The sequence below is a fragment of the Sus scrofa genome, chromosome 8, assembly GCF_000003025.6.
Source record: "Sus scrofa isolate TJ Tabasco breed Duroc chromosome 8, Sscrofa11.1, whole genome shotgun sequence".
NCBI classification, from domain to species: Eukaryota; Metazoa; Chordata; class Mammalia; order Artiodactyla; family Suidae; genus Sus; species Sus scrofa.
The window spans coordinates 12,953,247-12,969,778 of NC_010450.4; the positions used below are offsets into that span (position 1 = coordinate 12,953,247).

A 16,532-nucleotide genomic window follows, 5' to 3' on the forward strand; every position below is an offset into this window, starting at 1 on the left:
AGTGACAATGCCAGACCCCTTAACCCTCTGAGTCACCAGGGAATTTCCCAAATAGGCCTCTTACGCCTAGAAATGATTTTCTATTCTTCTGACTTTTTCTGTATGCCCATGATCATCAATGGTTAAAATCTGTTGATCATAATGCCTCCTAACTTTTGGATTCTGCCTCGTCCTTCATTTTTACCACTACTTTTATTTCAGTCCCTCAGTATTTCTTGGTTGGTCTATCTTTTTTTTTTTTTTTTTTTTTTTTCCGCCACACCCAAAGCATGTGGAGGTTCCCAGGTCAGGAATCAAACCTGCACTATAGCAGTGGCCTGAGACGCTGCAGTGACAAGGTTGGATCCTTAACCCAATGCACCACAAAGGAACCCTTTGGTTGGGCTATCTTGACTTTCCCATGATTAATCTGCCTGTCTTATTCTCCTGTTACTCTAAGGGCAAAGTAATCTTATAAAACCACAAATTAAACTATGTAACTCCTATGCTTTAAAATCTTTCAATGGTTTTTCACTACCTATGAGGCACTTTACTTCCTTGTCTGTAAAGTGGGGATGGTAAAAATAGTTCCTATTTATTTGACTGCTGTGAAAGTCAAATGAATTCTAGTGTAAGCACTTGCCTAATCCACAGTAAAGTAAAATAATTTAAAATAACAATAATTACTATTATTTGCTTCAAAAAGACAATATAATGCATCTGAGTAACCTAGCACAATGCCTGCCCCATAAATATTTACTGAAAAAAATTATGAGGAGAAAAAAAGATGTATGAAAGGATTATAGCAGATGGCCATGCTTCCTTCAACACTGAAAATCCAATTATTCTTGACAAAACTAAAAGGGCAATTTTAGAATAGGTGTAAAAAGTGAGAAGGTCAGCAAAAACGCATTCTGACAGAAAATGAAAAGGCTTATGGCTTCAGACTCAGGAGAAGAATGAAGGTAAGGTAGCTAAATAAGATAACTTAATAAGTTAGGTAAATAAGCTAATATGTAGTCAGGGAAATACTACTTCATTTATGAGTTATACCTATGCTAGAACAGACATATTCAAAGGGTGAATAACAAGGCAAAGAAGAAAAAAAATAGGTAATGATTGGGTTGATGCCGTAACATTGGTGTGTTTAAATAATTATCAGACCACTACTTTCCTATACTCTAAATGGGTATAGGGGAGCATAGGCAAAAGGAGAGTTAAAATGGAATTTTATTTTAAATTGTCATCAGCTATTTGATCATTTCCCATTATTGGTAAAAGTTTAAAGGAGGTAGAAAGGGTACGACCATCATTTTTGGAATTGGCAGAGGGTTAACTTTACATCTCTATATCCAGACTAAATCTATGCTGGCGAAAACCTTGCACCACTCACTCCATGTTCTTACCTCTCTCCCTTTTCAATGTTAAGACCAAGAAAGAAATTTGGGGATACTATTCCCTGATTAACTGATCTCAAGGGAACCCTTAACGGATTCTCTCTTATTCCAGGACCAGGAGCAAAAGGCCAAGAAAGTCTAAACCCAGAATATTTTTCCCTCCTCCTAAAACTCAAAATTCTAAAATAAAACAGATTACAGCTCTAGTACTAAAGTTTTAAATGCAACTATCTGACCAGGAAACAGGAAGGATCAGACTGGCTGAAAATTTCTTTTCTTTTTTCTTTTTTTTTTTCTTTCTAGGGCAGCACCTGTGGCATATGGAGGTACCCAATTGGAGCCGTAGCCTCCGGCCTACACCAGAGCCACAGCAACGGAGGATCCGAGCTGCGTCTGCAACCTACACCATAGCTCATAATGACGCCAGATCCTTAACCCACTGAGCAAGGCCAGGGATCGAACCTGCATCCTCATGGATGCCAGTTGGGTTTGTTAACCGCTGAGCCACTATGGGAACTCCTGATTGGCTAATTTTTAAACTAGGTTTGACCAAAAGACTCAGATGTGAATAGACTTAGATGTGAATTCTACCTTTATAGTTCCTAGATGGAAAGTCTTGGAGAAGTCAGCTTTTCTAGCCCTTGGCTTTCTCAAGTGTAAAATGAAGATTAAAAACTATATTTACTATTTTACATGTGAAAATTAAATGTAAGTAATACAATAAAAGCTTAGCACAGTGTCTAACACACGGTAAATGCTCAATAGATATTAGTTAATCATTGTTGCAAAGGGCAACTCTTTATCATTGAAAAGTCTGTTAAGTCAATTTCGATATTACCAACTATGAGGTTTTAAGGGCTGAAAGAGATTAATTCAAGAGAAGGTAATATTTAGACTAATGGCACTGCTTTTAAATATTTTTACTTTATAACAATCTTAAATTTACAGAAAATGTTTTAGGTATGGTAAGAACTTTTACTTTTCCAACCATTTGAGAGTAAATGGCCTACATAATATCCCATCACCCTTGAATTCTTTATTAATTATTTCCTACAAAGGCATTCTCTTACAAATAAAACCATTAAAATTAGTAAATTAACAATGAAATATTATGCTCACTGCCTCTGGGGTGTCACTGTTCCTAGGCCACTTCTCGGTCAACAGTATAGAAAATACATGTACATTTCTATATTTATATGCAATGGAATCTATGACTTGATACCAATATCTCTTTTCCAATCCAACACTACAGAGAGCATTCTAGTTTTTTCAACTTCTATAATGGTAACTCCCTTCCCAGTCAGTGACAGGCCTGGCTTCCATTATCCTTCATACTTCCTTATTTGACCAGTCTCTCCATCTGTTATCCATCTCCTACTGTGGTTGCTTCCCCATCCCCACAGGGATGCTCTTTTTACTTCTCTCTGTACCAACACTCCCAGACCTCCTCCATAGGTACAACCTCCCCACCTCGCTCAGGGCCCCATATCCCTCGCACCTGGCACTCTTCCTACAAGAATATCCTCATCTTGCTTAGGCAAGCAACATTCTTTAATGAGCAGACCCTCTACTGAGCTGCCCTCCTCTCCCCACCCTCAGGATCTGATCTTGCATGGGGGATGCCTCTGTGCATGGACTTCCACCTCACCCAACTCAATATACCCGTACTAGGCTACCCTCCCACAGAGATGCCTTTCTGCTGTCCACCCTTAGCCCCCCCACCCCTCACTTCCAAGTGGATGCCCTCTTTATCCTCTTACCCTGTACCAGGTTATTCTCCCTCACAAATACCATACTGACCCTGCTTGGGCTCCAAAACCTTACACTAATGTGCCCTCTTATACAGATTGTTCCTCATGCCTCCAGCTCCATCAACCCACATGGAGACCCTCCTCACCCCCAAGAGGCTCTGACATCCCATTCCTTCAAGAGGACATGGCTCCCTCTCCCACACACCTCATCCAGTGTGGAAACTTACCCACTTCATGGTTTTAATACTGAAATGTTCGGAAAGGGAAAAGGAAGAGAACAAGAAAGCAACTGACGACATTTTTAAAATAGAGAGATATCCGTGAAAAACTGCATAAGCACCTGTAATCAGAGCTAATTAAAAGGATTATTTTTCAAAGTATCTGCCTTTTGCACTATGATAAAGTGCTCTATTCTTTCATACTAATTCCTTCTAAATTTAAAGTCAATTGAAAATTAATAAAGAGGAGTTCCTATCATGGCTCAGCGGTAACAAACTAGACTAGTATCCATGAGGATGCAGGTTCAATCCTTGGCCTCAGACAGTGGGTTAAGGATTCAGCATTGCTTCAAGCTGCCATGTATGTTACAGACACAGCTCACATGTGGCTTTGCTGTGGCTGTGGTATAGGCCAGCAGCTACAGCTCTGATTTGACCCCTAGCCTGCGAATTTCCATATGCCAGGAAGCGGGGAGGTGTTTAAAAAAAAGAAGAAAGAAAATTGATGAAGGAAAGTTATCTTTCTTTTCTAGCCAAATATACATTTTATTTAAGTATCTTACATATGCCTGTGAGAAAATCTAGTTCATTATTTAAAAAAACATTTATTTTCAGATTACAAAAAATGACTGTTTCAAACACTAGAATTAAATATTTTAAATATGTCAGTTTAATTTGTTTTCAGTATAATGACAGTTGTTTTGTTTCTAGTACACATATGCCCAGATACAGCTCTGCAAAAATTAATCCTATTAGAGGAGAAATACCTTTTCCTTGTTTCCATGAGGACAGATGTGTCATAAACACAACCTCACAATAGCTAAGACAGGAGAGTTATCTTCGTGGCTTGGTGGAAATGAATCTGACCAGTATCCATGAGGATGCAGGTTCGACCCCTGGCCTTGCTCAGTGGGTTAAGGATCCAGCACTGGTGTAGCTTGTGGTCACAGCGGCTGTGGTGTAGGCCAGCAGCTACAGCTCGATTGCACCCCTAGCCTGGGAACCTTCATTTGCCATGGGTGTGGCCCTAGAAAGATAAAAAAACAAAAAACAAAAAACCCACACAAAACAATAGCCAAGACATGGAAACAACCTAAATGTCCATTGTCAAATGAATGGATTAAGAAGATGTGGTACATATATATATGATGGAATACCACTCAGCCATAAAAAAAGAATAAAATAATGCCATTTGCAGCAGCTTGGATGCAATTAGAGATCTTATACTAACTGAAGTAAGTCAGAAAGAGAAAGAAAAATACCATATTATATCACTTATATGTGGAATCTAAAATATGGCACAGATGAACCTATCTGCAAAACAGAAATAGATTCACAGAGAACAGACTCGTGGTTGCCCAGGGGAAGGGTGAGAGAGTGAGATGGCCTGGATACTGGGGTTAGTAGATGCAAACTATTACATGTGGAATGGATAAGCAATGAGGTCCTACTGTATATAGCACAGGACACTATATCCAGTCTCTTGGGAAAGACCAGGATGGAAGACAATATAAGAAAGGGAATGTTTGATCATATAAGAGAGGGAATGAGCAAGTGGGTCACTCTGCTGTACAGCAGAAATTGGCACAACACTGTAAATCAACTATAATTAAAAAAATAAGCACAGTATGAGCATCTCCTTACCCCAAGGGAAGTGAAGTGACTGATCTGATTGATGATTTTGTAAAGAATAACTGAGTAGACCCCTGGAAGTAGCTATCGGGAGAACATATATCCAGAGAGCTCACATTTTGCTCTGCTTCCCTAGTATGCCTAGGACTGGGTGGATAAACTGGCCTCTGCCAGAACACCTGACTCTGCCACCAAGCTATTTCTCTAAGCTGGCCTCTATTAGCAATTAAAGCGATTTTCTGCTTCCATCTTTCTCCTTATTTTAATTGTCAAGTTGTTCAGAGCCCAGACAAAAAAGAAGGGTGCCATTTGAGAGTACTTGAGCAATCCAGTATCTTGATTTACTGAAGTGGAGATTGCTCATTTCCCCAGTTTTTACTTAAAAGGGCTGCTTCAATTTGAGCTTCTTAAAACTATTACAAACAAAAAACCCTCAAACCTGAACCAACAGCAGATGTTCCAAATGAAAATAAGCCGACTTATCTGATCATGCTTATTACTCATTAAAAAAAATTCAGAGGTTCATAATTTCCTCCTTATAGATGCCATAATTTATACTTTCAGTCCTACTTCCTACTCCCACCCTATACTCCAATGACAACGGAGTGCTGAATATTTTCAGAATATACATTATTTAGACCTCTAAATCTTTGCTTACACTATCCCTCAGCCTGTTCCTTTCACTCTACTTTCTGGATGGATCATTTAACTTAGGGATCAGCAAACTATGGCTTATAGGCCAAATTTGCCTATTTTTGTAAATAATTTTGTTATTGGGACACAGCCATGCTCATTCATTTAGACACTGCTTTTGTACTACAAGAGTGGAGTTGAGCAATAAAGACCGCATGGCCCACAAAGCCTAAAATATTTACATTTGGTCCTTTACCAAAAAAGTCTGCCAATCCCTGCTTTCACTCAATCTTCTGAAGCCTAGTCATTTCAGATCTTCAAATCAATATCAATTGCTCTCTCCTCTGTCTTTCCATTATATTATGTCAACTCTAATACTTAATATCCTTGATAATTCTGAGCTCTTTAAAAGCAAAGTCTAAATCCTATTCCTAGTATAGGAATTCGCTTTTTTACCCAACTCCAGTTCCCACCTCTCCCAATACTTTCCACGTTCTTAGGGAGAAGTGTCCTGGAAGAAGCTTCTGTCCTTTTCCTGCCCCTTATGCTTCCAATGAAAGGAAAGAGTAATGACTAGTATTGGCAACATCTTGATAGTTGTTCCTAGTGGAATGGATTAATGTTTTAAAGGTCATTTTTCAAGCATACCATTCTGCCTAGATGGTCCTACCTACCAGTAAGCAAACTATATGGGTAGAGCTTCCTTGTATCTTAGAAGAGGCCTGTAGCTCCAGCTGCTCTTTAATAGGTTGGTAAGTTCAATTCAGGATCATATTGTCCAACTTTGGCCTCAGTTATAAGCCAAGTTCTTTAATACAGTCTTACCATCTAAAAACCTAACATCTTCACCCCTGATTCCTAAGTCTATTTTCAGTTCAGAACCTAGTTAAGGAAGAAACACAGAATTACACTTCAATCAACTGCCAGGAGGACTCAAGATATTTGATGACTGACTGACAACAGTAAATTAACTGGAAAAAAAAATCATTCTTTTAAAACGTGTAACACTAATGCCACATACACCACACATACCACATCTCAGTCAATGAGCTTAATTAGGAAAACATGTTCTGAAGGAATGAAACAGAGTTCACATTCAGTGATTCAAACCAAGCCCATGATATTTATCTAATTTATCTCTCAATATTTTGCTGCTATCAAGTCTCAGCTTACTTAAATAACATAAAGTAGCCATAGCTATTATTGATTCAAAAAAGTATTCTCCATCCTATTATCCATCTATAAAACAAACATTCCTAGACCCCAGATCCTTTCAGTTACTGCTCTAATTTATCTGTTCTTCCTCGAAATGTAACTTCTCAAATGTTTTCTACACTTGGACACATTTTAAATACTTTCTAGTCTATTATAATACAGTTTCCAGTCCCACCACTCTGCTGAAATTTATCCAGTCAAGGTCACCAAGAACTTCTACCTTGACAAAAATAATGCACATTTTCCTGTTTAACAGTACTTGACATCAACACAAAACAATCCCTCCTTATTATAACACTCTTCTCTCCTCTTAGATTTGATGATACCATCTTTCCTGGTTTTCCTACTTAACTCAGTGGCCTCACTTTTCAGTGTAAAAGTCCAGTGGCCTTACTCTGAGGCTCCACTTCATCCAAAGAATGTTAAGATTCCTTAAAACATGGTACTAAATACTCTATTCCTCTCGAGTTATACTGTCCCTTATCCTTAGGTGGTCTCACCCATTTTCAGAGATTTAAATATCATCTTTATGCTGATAATTCTGTAATTTATATTTTTAGCCCAGAAACCACCACTACAAAAGTACTATAGCACCTTTTATAAAAACAAAAATAGTGAATATTTAAGGACAGATATTATCCTAGTTTCACAGATTTTTCATCTGTGAAAAGTGAAATGACTTCTGTCTAAGGTTATAATGGTAGAGGCTTAAAAGGAACTATATTCTTTTAATTCTTAATCCTTTTTACCAAGTGAAAACTTGTCCCTTGCCCCTAAACTGTTTCCTAAATAAATGTTTTACTATTTAAATACGAAGACTACTGAACAAAGCTACTTCCCTACATATATTCCTTACACATGGCCATCAGAAAAGAACTGGCCAATTTGAATTAATAGAAAAAAGATCTTAAATATTTTAGAATACTTCAGAAAAGACTCTAGGATAAAACTGAATTTTAAAGGTGACTGAGGATGCAGGATTGCTGTTATGATTAATAAGATACTCAAGATTTGGAGAATGTGTACAAATAGAAGTGAAAGCAGATGAAAGTGGTTGGGCTGTCTCAAGAAGAAACTAGGTAAACAGAAGTCTGGTGGACTATGATCAACTAATTGAATATGGTTAGGAGTTTTACTTGATGAGAAAAAGACAAATGGGAGTTAGTACTACTTTGCAAACTACAAAAATCAAAGCAGCTCTTTCAAATAATAATTTAACGTACGTTATAAGCTAGAAGGACAGTAAAACCGGCAATGCAGATACTGACATAAACCAGAATCTTATCTGAATCTGCCCAAATGCTCACTCTTTCACGAGAAAAACTGAATCCAAGAGATAATATAAAGAAAGTAATAATAACTTGGCAACAGATTAAGGTAAATGAAAAAGAAAAACAAAGAAGCAAATATAAATAAGCGGGATAAGGTGGTTGTCAATTAATGGGAAAACTACATGAAAGGAAAGGAGATTGAGATACAGAAAAGTGATTCTTGCTGGCTTGGAGGTTAAGGATTTGGTGTTGTCAGTGCCATGGCTTGTGTTTCATTCTTGGCCCAGGAATTTCTACATGCCAAGGAAAAGAAAAAAAAAAAAAGAAAAAAAAAGTGATTCTTCTTTTTAAGTTGTTTTCTACAAAACACAAAATTCTCAAAACAAATTTTTAAGTAGCTTTAAATAAGAGCAAAGTGACATTCTTCAAATAATAAATATGGCATTATTTTGTTATCTTAATGAGTTTCCTAATGGTAGCAATAGGTCGGTCTGGGCCTATTCATATTCTCTTATCTATATTCCATAGTGCATAAAACGTGCATGTGCTCACACACACACCAAAAAGAAGGAATATTATCAAAAATGAAAGAGAGAGGAACTCTACACCTCAATAATATATGACATCATAATTGAAAATGTGGATTTACCAAAATGGAAGAAAAACTGCATACCCAAAAATCTACATGTCTTTGTTGCTCCTCCTAAGACTGCACTGTGGTAGAAAATTAGACCAAGGCTGAAAGACAAGTCAGGGGGATATGGGGGACAAATAACAGGAACTTACCATAGTGACATAATAGGAACTGATCACAGTACACAGCCAAACAGGGAGGGGATACACACATGTAGCCAGCCAAGGGAAGTAGCACGGACAGGAAGAGACAGCACCACACAGAAAGGAAGCTACGTACGATACACTCAGACCAGCCTACAGCTTGTTTCACCATGTACGATATGCTTAGACCAGTTTACAGCTTGTTTCTACTTTTATATATCTGAAAACATATGAAATTTATATACTGCTTGGTCCCAAGGATGGCAGAAATTCCAAGTATACAATAATCTAATAGTACACAGAATTTCACATTTTACGTGAAAAATTCACAATATATCTATTTTACAGAAAATTTGGATACGTGTTTTAACCACCCAACTACTCATGATCATCATAGATTCCATTTGCCCGATGCATATTATTAGTGCAAGAATTTACATCTTTTTAATGGATAAAAAATTTGCTAGTGCTTGAAAAAAATTGTTGTACAGTTAAAGTTTTGGGGTAGTTGGCCCATCCATACCAGTCTTCATCAAATCCTGATTTCTAAGTAAATCTACTCTTCTGGAATTTATATGGAAATAGTAACAAGACAAGGTAGAAGTTACTGGAAAAATGAGAGCAGGATGCAAGAAACAGCTAGAAAGAAGTGTCACTGATTATTTAGAACTTTATTTACCTGGACAATCCCATTTTTAAGTTGTAGCTCTATAAAGGGCTCCTATAACTTCAGAGGTTAAAAAGAGAATAAGAGAATATCCTCTGACCCGATACTCCTGATTACAAATGGGGTAGGTAGTTTGGAAGAAAGTCTCCTCTGCAAACACTTGTACAGTGCAGAGGTCTAAAACAGTGATGTGGTTAACAGGAAGAACACAGAGAATAGGCACCAACAAAGAGTAGCTTTAGATGATTTAATATGACATACATTTTTTGTAATGAATTTAAACTAATTTCTTGTATTCATTTATTACAAATTCCTTATAATGTAAGACAGCATCAAATGTCTTTTGCTCTTCTCATATATGAAAAGACAAGATGAGTCTCAGTGATTAACAGTTATTTATTTATTTATTTTTTGCTTTTAAGGGCTGCAACCACAGCATATAGAGGTTCCCAGGCAAGGGGTCAAATCGGAGCTGTAGCCATTGGCCTACACCACATCCACAGCAATGCCAGATCCGAGCAGCGTCTGTGACCTATACCACAGCTCATGGCAACACTGGATCCTTAACCTACTGAGCAAGACCAGAGACTGAACCTGCATCCTTATTGGATGCTAGCCAGATTTTGTTTCCACTGCGCTACGATGGAAACTCCATATATCGTGATTTTTAAACTATGACTCTACAATTCAAGAATACCCTAAAATACAGATCTTTTAAGCTCTCTTTTCCTCTAACATGCCTCATGATCTGTTCATTGTTCATCAGCATTCCCACCAGAAAGAATCTAGCGGCAAAAACATACAGCTCAAAGCTGCCAATAACCTGTATAAATCAACAATAACTTGGAATTCTTTTGTAGTGCTGCAGCTTAAGGATCCTGTGTTGTCACGGCAGTAGCTTGGGTTGCTACTGTAGGTGCGACTTGGATCCCTGGCCTGGGAACTTCTATATGCAGGTGCGGCCAAAAATAAATAAATAAATAACCATAATAGCTAACATTTATGGAATGTTTTCTATAAGGCAGACACATTAACATGTATCGACACATTTAATTTTCAAACACCCTCATTATCTTCACTTTACATACATGAAACTGAAGGACAGAGAGGTTAAACAACTTGTTCACACTGGGATGCAGTATGAGCTAGAATTCAAACACAGGTAGAGCCTATATTCCTTTTTTTAAAAATTTTTGGCCACCCTGCTGGCACATGGAGCTCCTGGGCCAGGGATTAGATCCAAACCACAGTTGCAACCTAAGCTGCAGCTAAGGCAATGCTGGATCCTTAACCCACTGTGCTGGGTGAGGGATCAAACATGCATCCCAGTGCTCCCAAGAGGCTGCCGATCCTGTTATGCCACAGTGGGAACTCCACCCAAAGTTCACTATTACATTATTCAAACAAAAGATCTGGGGAATAAAAGATTTTGGGAAAGCTATTGGTTTGGTTAGTATCAACAGATTTGAAATAAGTGGTACTAAGATAATCAAGAATTGGCCGGAGCCACTACACTATAAAACTGTGCTGTTCAATGTGTTAGTCACTTGCCACCTGAAGCTACTAAGCATCTGAAATGTAGCTAGTCCAAACTAAGATGTGCCATAATTGATTTCAAAGGTTTAATATTTAAAAAAGAATGTAAATTAACTCAACAATTTTGCAAAGATTAATGTTAAAATATTTTTAATATCCTGGACTAAATCAAAGACGCTTTTTTAATGTGGTTACTAGAAAATTCTAAATTATGTATTTGGCACCCATTATATTTCTACTGGACAACAATGGAGTTTATAGAATGATTCTAATCAAATCTTTGTCTTTTTAACTGTTGTAAAGTTAGGCAAATCAGTTACAATGATCATTAACTTCTGTATCAGAAAAACAGGGCTTAAAAACAGTCCTGACACCTAGTGTTCAGACTCTGCTATCTTAATCTTTTTTTCCCAAAAAAGAATTCAGGGCTCCTTGGAAAAATGGCTTATGAACCTGGAATATCTTCTTTTGGCAGGAAGGAAGTGCTAAAAAAAAAAAAAAAAAAAGTCGTTGGGCTGAGGGTGGGGGAAACAAATGATTTGTCAAAAAATACCAGAACCAGCTTAATGATGCTCCCACTGGCCAAACCTGGGACAATTTGGAAATCAAAATAATGACTGTAATGGATCTAACCACTGAATAAAATAAGAATCCATGAGTTCATACTGGTAAAAATAAATGAATGAGTGAATAAATAAATGAATAAAGGATGAAGACATGAGAAAGACTGTTTTATGACAATATCAGCTAGTTATAAAATGATAAAGCTACAAAAATCATGAATGGATGTTAAAACTCACGGGTGAAGTTTTGATAAGAATATGTAAATATCCTGTTCATAAAAGTATTTTCCCATAAAATACTTATTAATCACAAAAGGATAAATAACTTTGAGAGAGAAATATGGAGAATACACATTAACCAAAATTTCAAAGCTACCATCATTAACACTGGACAAACCATTATCACGAACCTCAAGGCAGGATGTGCTAAGAAGGATAGAACATCTCTTTGGAGGTATTCCTGCCAAAAAAAAAAAACCAAAAAAAACCCAAACGCATAAATAATCTAATCACGAGGAAATCACAGACAAATTCAAACTGAGGGACAGTCTACAAAATAACTGTCCTGTACTTTTCAAAAATGTCAAGGGCAAGAAATACAAGAAAGGCTAAAGATGTGTTCCAGATTTAAAGTGACTAAAGAGACATGATGATGACCAAACGCAAGGCGTGATCCTGACAGGGGGGAAAGGCTTATAAATAAAATAGATAAAATCTAAATATGAATTTGATATATTAATAGTATGTCTGTGTTATATCTCCTGGTTTCAATAACTACACTGTGGTTGGGTAAGACAATGTCCTTGGTTTTAGGAAATTTACCTGAAGAATTCAGGGGTGAAAAGGTATCATGTCTCCAACGTACCCTCAAATGGTTCAGAAAAAAAGATAGATATAAGGCAAGAATGATAAAACAAATAACCACAAAATGTAATACAACTGGTGAAAGTAAGGGTATACAAGAGTTCTTTGTACCAATCTTCCAACTTTTCTTATAAGTTCAAAATTATATCAAAATTAAAAGTTAAAACAAAAACCTTGCCTCATTTCCCAGATCAAATATCCTAACAGACTATAAAAGTCCTGATAATGTTTAAAAATATACTAACACATTTCTTTTATCCTAGACTTGACTTTTGCTTTAAATTTTATGACTTATCAGATACTAATTATATATTCCATAAGATCCTGGACTATATCTGTTATCACTCAGTATTGTGCTGAGTACTAGGATACTATTTACTATAACTCAAATATTCAAACACCATAAGCACTCACACATTTGTTAGATGAATACAGTAAAAAGTATAGTATAGGGTAAGATGATTACTGAAAAAAGCCAAATTGTAAAAAGCACCACATTGTAAATAAAGCTATTAACTGGGATCAGAGCTCATAGGACTACACTTTGGTTAAACTATAAAAAAAGAAAAACCATTATTAAACTGCAGAGTAGCCATAAATCTAACCTAGAGATGAGTTCCACAAATAAAGGTAAATATTTTCCATATCAAGAGTTAAACATCTTAGCTAATTACAAGCAGTCATGACAAGAAAAATGAACTTTTCGCCCATAAAATTAGAACACTTATATATGTTATTAAAAAAATGAATGAGAGTCTTTAAAGATTTAGGCTAAGAACTGAAAATTAAAACTTCACTACTGGCTCCATACTAATTTCTATACGGCCCTGAGATGCTACTTACAACTTCCATATCTCATTTAAAAATAAGACTTGTGGAACATTTTCTTCCCTAAAGGCTAAAAGAATATTTTATAAAAACAAATTCAAGCAATAAGAGTACTGCATATTCAATACAAAAGTACATATACACACATATATATATTCACACATACACATACAAAGTAAAAAGAATATGGCTTTTTTGCAAATATGTTTACAAAGTAATAGGAAAAGGTAACAATCTTCAAATATAGTCAGAGCTCAGGAAAAATTTCCTTTCAAATACTGCAAAGCGTATGGTACATTAAAATGCAATATGGAGCTGCATATTCGACACCCAGCATTAACTCAATTTCAGTGTCTTCCAATTCTATTTGGTATTGAAGTAGTAAGACAGAAATCTATCATATTTCCCTTTTCCATCAAATTCAATTAATTTTGTTTAATTAAAATTCGTCTCTTTTTCAAAAGCAATATATTTTTGAGAGACAAAGCCATAGTAATGTATATAAATAAGCAAGATGAGAAAAAAGTGAAAAACAAAGTATTCTAAAACATGAAAATTGTCCAGACATCGTCAAAGCACCGTGAGCCTTGGCAAAACAACACAGCTGACTGAGAGCGTGAGCCAGTGTTAGAATGCTATTATCCTGCCTGATTCTAACCGAACAAACTCAACAAATTTCAAACAGGTTGTCAGTGGAAGAGACCTTACAAAAGCAATTATAAAAATCAGGTCCATTTGCATTCAGGAAACATTAGCAACACTTGGCTTAAAATTTTTATATGTGGAATAATACCTTGAGAGTTTTTTTTAAAAAAAGTAAAATTATTTATGAATACTTGACCAAAGCTATTTCCCAGAATGTTTTCTTAGATAGAACCAAAACATATTTCATAAGGGTAAAAGAGTGAATTGCTTAAACATAACTTATGTCCCTAATCAGAGCAACCTTCCTTCTGGTACGTGTTCTCTATATCCATCGGTTTCTGCAGTGCACATTTCTCAGCTGAAGTTGTACTAGTTTATCCTACCACAATCTCCTTTTCACTAGTGAAAAACAAGAAAGATCTTCAGGCACTAACCAAACAAATCTGAGGGGGGTGAGGGGAAATGGGGCGCGAGGTGGCGCAAGAACAGATGGAAAAGAGGTAAGAGAGTAATTTTGTCTTAGGGCGCTAAGATTACTCCTCAACTCTAAACGCCAAGATTTAATCGCCAGTCGAGCGAGCCACTATCCACTCATTAGACAATGCAACCTTCCTTCCTACCTCTGCTCCTACTCTCCTACCCATCAACCTCTTCCAAAACAAACACAACACACCCCATCCCATAACCCGCGTTATCCCCTCGGTGCCCACTCAACCAACCTGCTGGATAACAGTTCCACGCACACGACTCAGACAAAAAAGCGACGGGGGCAAGGTGGGGAGGTCCCGCCACCTCCCGCCACCCCCCAGCAACCCGCAGAATGACAGCCCCCAGGCCAGAAGTTTGAAGCAAAACGATTCCGACCCAACCAAAAGGGAAGACGGAATTGCAAGAGAACGGGAATGGGAGGTGGGGAGGGTTATGTGCGTGTCTGTGCGGGGAAGGGTCCATCACATGACAGTAAAAGAGGACCCGAGTCTTCGGGGCGTCCGCGAGGAGACCGGGGGGGGGGGTGCCGTCACCATGACAACACCCCCCTCTCTGACCAGACTTCCAAAGAGGGAGGAAGAACTTCAAATCCCAACCGTCAGCGCTCGAACGGCTCCTTCTTAAAGGGGTACACACCGCGCCGCCGCCGCCGCCGAGCGCGAGAGGGCAGAGTTGGGCGCCCCCGCCCTCGGGCGACGCCCCCACCGCCCCTCGCCCCCAGCGGGCCCACCCGCGGCCCCGCAACAGCCCGGGGGTCGCTCAGGTCCCCGTCCCCGGGAACTCGGCCGCGTCGGCCCGCCCAGCCCCCGGCGGCGAGAAGGGGGTGTGTGAGCGCCCGGCGGGGGCGCGGACCAGCCCGCCTTCCTCCCGCCGGCTCTACCCGCCGGCTCCTCTCCACCCGGGCGCCGACCCCGCCGGCCCGTTTCCTCCCTCCTGACAAGGTGGACGGCGAGCGGCGAGGGGAGCCGGGGAGTTTCGGGGAGAGCGCGAGCGAGCCGCTTCTTCGGGGGCTCGGAGAGCGGGTCCGAACTAACAGTTCCCGGGGAGCCCAAGCGCAGAGGAGGGGAAGGAGCGCGGAGTGCGCCGGGCGAGGAGCCCCCAGACAAAAGGCGAGCGCCGGAGCTGCCGCGCCGCCGCCGCTCCCATCTCGCTCCCCCATTGAACTGACCCGAACGGGAGATTCAAGTAAACCCCTCAGCCACAAACTCCTCGGGCTGCGGCAGCCGTCGCCGCGCGGAGCCGGGGCCCCGGCCCGTGTCTCTCTTACCTACACAGTGCATGAGGCGGTGGCGCCAAGAGTCGAGTTCCCGCCGGAATCCTCTCCTCTCCGCCGCGCACCGAGGGCTCCGGCACTGAGCGGCGGCGGCGGCGGCGGCAGCAGCGGCGGCGGCGGCAGCGGCCATTCTCTCTCTTCCCTTGTCCATCTGCGTCCCGCGTCACGCGCCCTCATTTACATACGAGCGGCGCAGGCACGAGGCAGGGGCGCGAGCCCTCAGCGCGAGCCCCGGAGCGCGCGCCCCCCGGAGGGGGGTTGATTGACACGTGTCACACTACCGTCCCTCTCCCATCCCCTCCCCCTCCCACCGCTCCCTCAGGGAGAGGCGGGGAGGGAGCTGAGGAGAAGGAAGCAACCTGCAGCTTCCGCTGACCCCGACTCCCCATCTCCTCCCCTCCCTCCCCTCCCCCCGGAGTTTACTCAAGCTAGCCATACTGCTCCCGCCGCCCGCGAAAACCCTGAGCGGGAGCGGGAGGCTCGGAGCCCGGCCAGGAACCGGCGCGCCAATGGAGCGGACTAGTCACGCCTCCCTTCTGCCTTCCCGACGCAACTCCGGACACCCGGAGACTTCACTTCCCAGACCCCTTTGCGCTGGGACCCCCGAAGTGGAGCTCGTCGCCACGGCGCGGTGCATGCCGGATTTTGTAGTCCATCAGGGATGGGTTCCTCTCCAGTCCAATTCGCACACTTGGGTTAGCATAGACTGCACAGCACTGCGCGGCTTGTGGGTTTAGCCTCTAATTTCCCGCGCCTAAGACTGTGCGCTGCCGGCGTCGTCGTGTCTGACCCAA

General features: G+C 40.2%; 1 protein-coding gene across 9 annotated transcripts in view; it reads right to left on the bottom strand.

Annotated features, from left to right (window-relative positions):
- LCORL (ligand dependent nuclear receptor corepressor like) overlaps nt 1–16,124 on the bottom strand; it is a 162,493-nt gene extending 146,369 nt beyond the window's left edge. The window contains exon 1 of one of the 9 annotated variants that reach the window (XR_002346349.1): nt 15,733–16,110. Coding sequence is in view for 5 of the 9 variants with exons in the window: in XM_021100301.1 (XP_020955960.1) it covers nt 14,696–14,927 (232 nt within the window). In the remaining 4 variants the exon portion in view is untranslated. Of the gene's footprint in view, nt 1–8,882; nt 10,045–14,695; nt 15,144–15,732 lie in introns of those variants that run through there. The other 8 variants (XM_021100303.1, XM_021100296.1, XM_021100297.1 and 5 more) reach the window with 8 other exon arrangements.